This window comes from Somniosus microcephalus, chromosome 14 (assembly GCF_052327205.1).
Source record: "Somniosus microcephalus isolate GS21.2 chromosome 14, FLI_Smic_1.0, whole genome shotgun sequence".
Classification (NCBI taxonomy): domain Eukaryota; kingdom Metazoa; phylum Chordata; class Chondrichthyes; order Squaliformes; family Somniosidae; genus Somniosus; species Somniosus microcephalus.
In genome coordinates, this window is record NC_141000.1 from 77,535,227 (window position 1) to 77,540,669 (window position 5,443).

The window sequence follows — 5,443 nt, forward strand, 5'->3', positions numbered from 1 at the left end:
TTATTATTTTTGAGGCATTGTTCCTGCGAGCTCTTACAGAAAGAGGAGAAAACAAAGAAAATCATAAACATATTTTTAAAAAAATAAAGCACCACGAGTCATTATTGCACTTTGGAAAGCGGAGAAGGCACATCTCTCAATTCTTCTCTCTCTCTCGTACATCATGGCAGTATAATCACGCTCACTCTTTTGTCCCTGGGGAAATATGACGAAATTTTTAAACCCCCCCCCCAATAATAACTATAACCTGACACGCGTTATTCACACTATCCTTACAGATCGCAGGGATTTATAACAACATTGAAATGTTGTGTTCCGTTTATAGCCAGATTAAACTGATGGACTTATTTCGCCATTTGAACCCTCTTTCGCAATGTGTCAGTTTATACATTCATCCTATTGGTTGTAATGTAAATGCGTCGTGTTAATGCAATATTAAAGTAGGTTATTGACAGATATTTCACTTACTGTTACTTAATCAATAAAAGGCAGGATGTATATTTTGGTGATTTGGTAATAAAAAGACAGACTGCACTTTTAATTTTTTTTTATTGCCCAACGGCACCATTCAGGAATAGATATGAAAACTACCTTATATAAACCAGCTCGTTGTTTCAACCACAAAATATTCTGAACTAGGCAAAAAACACATTTAGAAACCCTGAAAAAGACGAGAATCTTTGGATGTCAGTTTGATATGTCCATTTTTTTTGTTTGTTTTTTGTTTTTTACAAAATCCGCGCACTTCAGGGGTGCTAAGCAGAGACCGGGGTGGGGGCAGTTAATAGAAATTCAGTTTTTGGTTCAATTCGATAGGAGAAGATTCGCCCAGATTATTTCGTAAATGTTTTGAAGGATAGACTATTCCATGGAATAAACTCCTGTGAGTTGCTGCACAATCTGGGAATTCTTCTCCTTTTGTTTACCGTGTTCAAAACTGCGACACACTCTACCAAAAAAATAAACATCTTGTACAACAGCAACCGCCACGGACCTTAAAACATTTAAATTAAATAAAAGCATGAAGTGCGAGTGCTCGACTCTCCTAGAAACAACAACAAACTCATTGCACCAAATATTTAAGTACGGGAGAGGGGAGGGTGGAAATAAGACAAACATAAAAGCTCTACCTTTAGAAACAAGTGCGATACAGGAGGCAAAAACATCACTGCTTTCGAACCAGAAACTAGCACGGCGAGAATGAAAGAGAAATAACAGCTTACAGCTCTCCAACAGAAAGTGTAAACACACTCGACTGAGAACAGATGGCACACAAAAAAAATAACAACTGACACACGTTTATATAAAAAATAAATAAAAATAAAATAGAAATATACTAAATATCAATACGCACATTTATAAAAAATAAAATTAAATATAAATATACCGCACCCACTAACACACTTTAAGGTCACAAACAGATTTTAAAGTTCCATTTGTTTTGGAAACGGTGGCACTTGACAACCTCCTCAAACATTTCTTTTTTTATTTCCAGTTTTAAATCCACAAACTTTACTTTTCCCATTCTGATCTCCACTGTTTCTCTCCCTCTCTCTCTCTCTCCCTCTCACTGCCTAGACATCCAGGACGTGGTTCAGGTAGGAAATGTAACAGATGGCCAGGCGGAGGATCTCGATTTTGGAGAGCTTTTTATCGGGAGGCAGAGTTGGCAGCAGTTTGCGAAGTTCTGCGAACGCCACGTTGAAGGCCTCCACCCGGATGCGCTCCCGGGTTGCGTGAGCCGTGCGGTACTTGGCAGTGGCTCGCCGCCGGCGGCGCTTCTCTTCCCGGCTCAGTGTCTGCTGGACTCCCCGCTTGCCTTCGGCCTCATCTGGCATGTCCCGCACGCAACCTCCCCGGGCATCGGACAGCACTGACTCGCTCTCCGAGGAGCTGGGGTTCAGGTCTAGGTCAGTCTGATCGGAGTTCAACATCCTGGGAAAACACGATCCGAACTGCAATGGGGACACACGGGAACCTGAAGAGGCAGAGAAGGGGGGGAAAAGGCTTGATATTTTATCAAAGTATCTCCAAAGCAAACGGGGAAATAAAATCCAATAGCAACAACAACGAAGTAACTAAAGCTAAAACGAATAATGCTCAAAGTCGAGCAATCAGCTTATAGCAATCCAGAAAAATAGAAATACACTGAGTTACAAATCAGACAGAGCTGTCTGGACAACACACGGAAGGTGCTACCTATAGAGAAAAAGTTACCCTAATAATAATTCAGCACAGCAATTCCAATGCTTACTTTAAAAACTGAAACAAACGAAAAAAGGCCCACAGAAACATACAGTTAAATGTTCGAGTTTCCAATAAGAAAATAACAGCTTTAAAAGACTTAGCCTGTTTATCAACTCAATATCTGAATGTAATACTATCTCCGTCACTATATATGTAATACAAGTTCAGGCTTAATTTTGCTTTGTTCCCCTCTATCCCTTGTACTTATTATCAGTCTGTTTTATTTAATATATTGCCTTTGTATTCACTAAAAATCTGACTTTGTATGTAATACCAATCCAGGCTATATTTTGTTTCTTTAAATCTATCTATCTATCTAACTATCTATCTATATATCTATATATATCTGGCTAGTTATACGTATCTATCGCTGTATCAATCTAATCTTAGGTTACAGCTGTTTATATTTCCAGGGCTATCGATTCCTGCCTGTATGGTTATTACTCAAGGCCTGCAGGATGTTGTATTTGTAATGGGTATTAAATGAGTTTATTAGAAAACCTTCTACGAGATTAAGACAAAGGCTTTGTTCGCAGTATTCCTGAGATGTGACCAGCAGTAATCGATGTTTGCCCGTGTAGAATATTAATTTATTATTATTTCATTTGGAACCGAGCCGGGGTGAAAGGAGAGACAGACTCAGGCACCATCTGTCACCCGGAAAAGCAGACTGCAGGGACATCCTCACACCCAGACACACACACACACACACACACATACACACACTGTGCATCAAGACTAAAGTAAACTGGGCCAGGACCACAAAAAAAGATAAGCGACTAAAATATTAACACCTGCAGACACAGACTGCACATAAATTACACTAGGGTTGAATTGTTGTTGGATATGAATCAATACAAATATGTTATACATATAATGCGCTCAAAGAGGGAGAATGAATATATGAACTAAAATATCCACACAGCCAGACACAAAAGAGATAGGTTTCAGCACAACCAACTGGGCAAGTGTATGAACCGAAACTAGTGAAAAAGCACAAGATGCACAAAAAAACAAACCGACGAGAGAATATTAATAAACAGCCTGAATACGCAAAATGCAGACATTAGCCTGAAATAGAAACATTTTTCCAACACATCTCCGAATGCACATAGTATGGGCAGCTAGAGCTAAGGTAGGGACAGAGGGAAATAGAGAACAAATTGAACGGCCGGGAATGCAGGCAACCCACCAGAATAAACACATACTTACAAATTAAACTACAGCGATAATCAAATTACAGCAACAAATTATTTCTAGTAAAGTTAATCATTGTTTTAAGAAGTTCGCTTTTGTATTTCTTCACACGTTGTAATTAAGTTCACATTTCTTCTTAGCAGGCAGCAGCCGGAATACAGTTTTTGCAGAGAATAATTTAATGTTTCCGATATAATTTAATTTCTCTACCTCCTGACTGAAGGTCCATATATTCTGTTTTGTCTTACAGAGAAAACATCCTTACCAACAAACGAGGAAACGTGAGGATCCAATGGAATGGAGCAAGATCGACTTTTAAAAAAAAACTAGATTCCAATGACTAGTAATTTTTCCTGAAGATCTTATCTGGGTCCTTTATCCACAAATCAGCCTTGCAGATCCTGGCATTTTGTGTCGGTTCAAATTTCTGATACGAGCGACAAGAATTTAATAAAATGTCCTTTGAATCTCTGATCCCAGTGGCAGGAGTTTGATAAAATGTCGTTCGAGTCTCTGATCGCAGCGATAAGAGTTTGATATAAAAAATGTCCTCTCCGTCTCTGATCGCGGCGATAAGGGTTGTTTCTCTCTCTCTCTCTGATGGTCCTGTCTGATCTTAGTGGAGATGGAGATGAGAGAAGGGCTTGGCCAGGCTCGGGGGCCGGGCTGGAACCAAATCCTCTTTTAATGGAGCCTCCGATTGGAGAGAAATCTCCCCAGGAGTCACCTAATGGGATCCGACATCTGTCACAAACTGAGAATATTCACAGAGCAAGCACATTCAACAGATTCATATCACAAATACAATATCACAGATGCCAATCCATTTTGAAATACAATCCATAGTGCCATAATATAGTCAAATAAAACAAATCACATACCACAGACGCAGTATTACAGAATCCAATCGGGATTAGAATTTAATCCATATTTTGAGAAATGTCTGCATAATAAAACCATATCACATCAATAATATCTCTTAATCCAATGAACATTTAAATATACGGTACGGTGTTATTACAGATGAACAAATTCGTATCCCATCTGTTGTATTATTCAATCAAATGAAGTCTAACAATAATGCATGATGTTATTCTACCCACATAAACACACTCGCAATAATCCAGCGAAGATTTAAATATAATGCTGGGTGTTACTCTACTGATATTACACATTTAAATGAGCCCATAGTATATAACATATGGTGTTATACAAACTCACATCTCATATATCAGTATCACTCTTTCCAGCGGTAATTTTAAATATAATACTGGATCCTATTACACTAGCAACAACAAAATGCAGATTGTATTGGAAGAATCACTAAATCCAAGCGAAATTTAAATAGCCAGGTGCTATTAAACTCACGTCAATTCCGAATAATTCATTGAAGATTTATGTCCAATATATGGTGTGCAGATGTACTTAAATCCTTATCGCATTATAGTAGCAATCAATGCAATGGAAATTTAGACATAACGCGTGATACTGTGCGTATAAATAGACTTATATTGCGTCATCTATGGTAGGACTCCATTCAATGAATATATTATGAAACTTATATCATAACCAAAAATGAAAGAACATATTCTTATCTTTCATATTATGCAATTTTACATTTCTTTAGCAAACATCTTTCAGTGTTAAAAAGGTTTGTGTCATATTTTATATTTACACCCATATCATTCTCACTGGGGCCACAAACAAAGTTCCATATGGGCCCCAACCAAGAATACAATTCATTAACAACAAAACGAAGTCAAATGTAATTCCTTAATATTTCAAAAGCTGGCCACTCGCTGAACATTCATTTCACCTGCAGCTTGTTATCACCCTAGCTCACCTTCAACTATACTTGTTTCATTTAGTAACCACCTTTATCTGTTCTTGCCTCCATTCTATGCCGTATTACTGACATTTTGCTTTGTCTATATTTTCTCAGATTTTATACTTTACCCATGTCCAAAATACATTCCATATTCTCATTTCTACCATATCC

The 5,443-nt window shown here is 37.9% G+C and overlaps 1 protein-coding gene and 1 long non-coding RNA gene across 4 annotated transcripts; one reads left to right on the forward strand and one right to left on the reverse strand.

The window, feature by feature from the left end:
* Nucleotides 1-530: 530 nt before the first annotated feature.
* Nucleotides 531-4,915, reverse strand: nhlh2 (nescient helix loop helix 2). Of its 3 annotated transcripts, none has more exons than XM_086006742.1 (2): nt 4,813-4,915; nt 531-1,978 (listed from the first exon to the last, which is right to left on the reverse strand). In XM_086006742.1, the coding sequence occupies exon 2, from the start codon at nt 1,932-1,934 to the stop codon at nt 1,575-1,577; it is 360 nt and encodes a 119-aa protein (XP_085862868.1). In that variant the 5' UTR covers nt 1,935-1,978; nt 4,813-4,915; the 3' UTR covers nt 531-1,574. The 3 variants fall into 3 exon arrangements, with proteins under 3 accessions (XP_085862868.1, XP_085862866.1, XP_085862867.1); XM_086006740.1 differs by lacking the exon at nt 4,813-4,915 and adding an exon at nt 4,666-4,798; XM_086006741.1 differs by lacking the exon at nt 4,813-4,915 and adding an exon at nt 3,710-3,798.
* Nucleotides 1,822-3,918, forward strand: LOC147107588 (uncharacterized). Its single transcript, XR_015080836.1, has 2 exons — nt 1,822-1,910; nt 3,695-3,918. It is a non-coding gene; the product is annotated as an uncharacterized LOC147107588 (long non-coding RNA).
* Nucleotides 4,916-5,443: the final 528 nt, after the last annotated feature.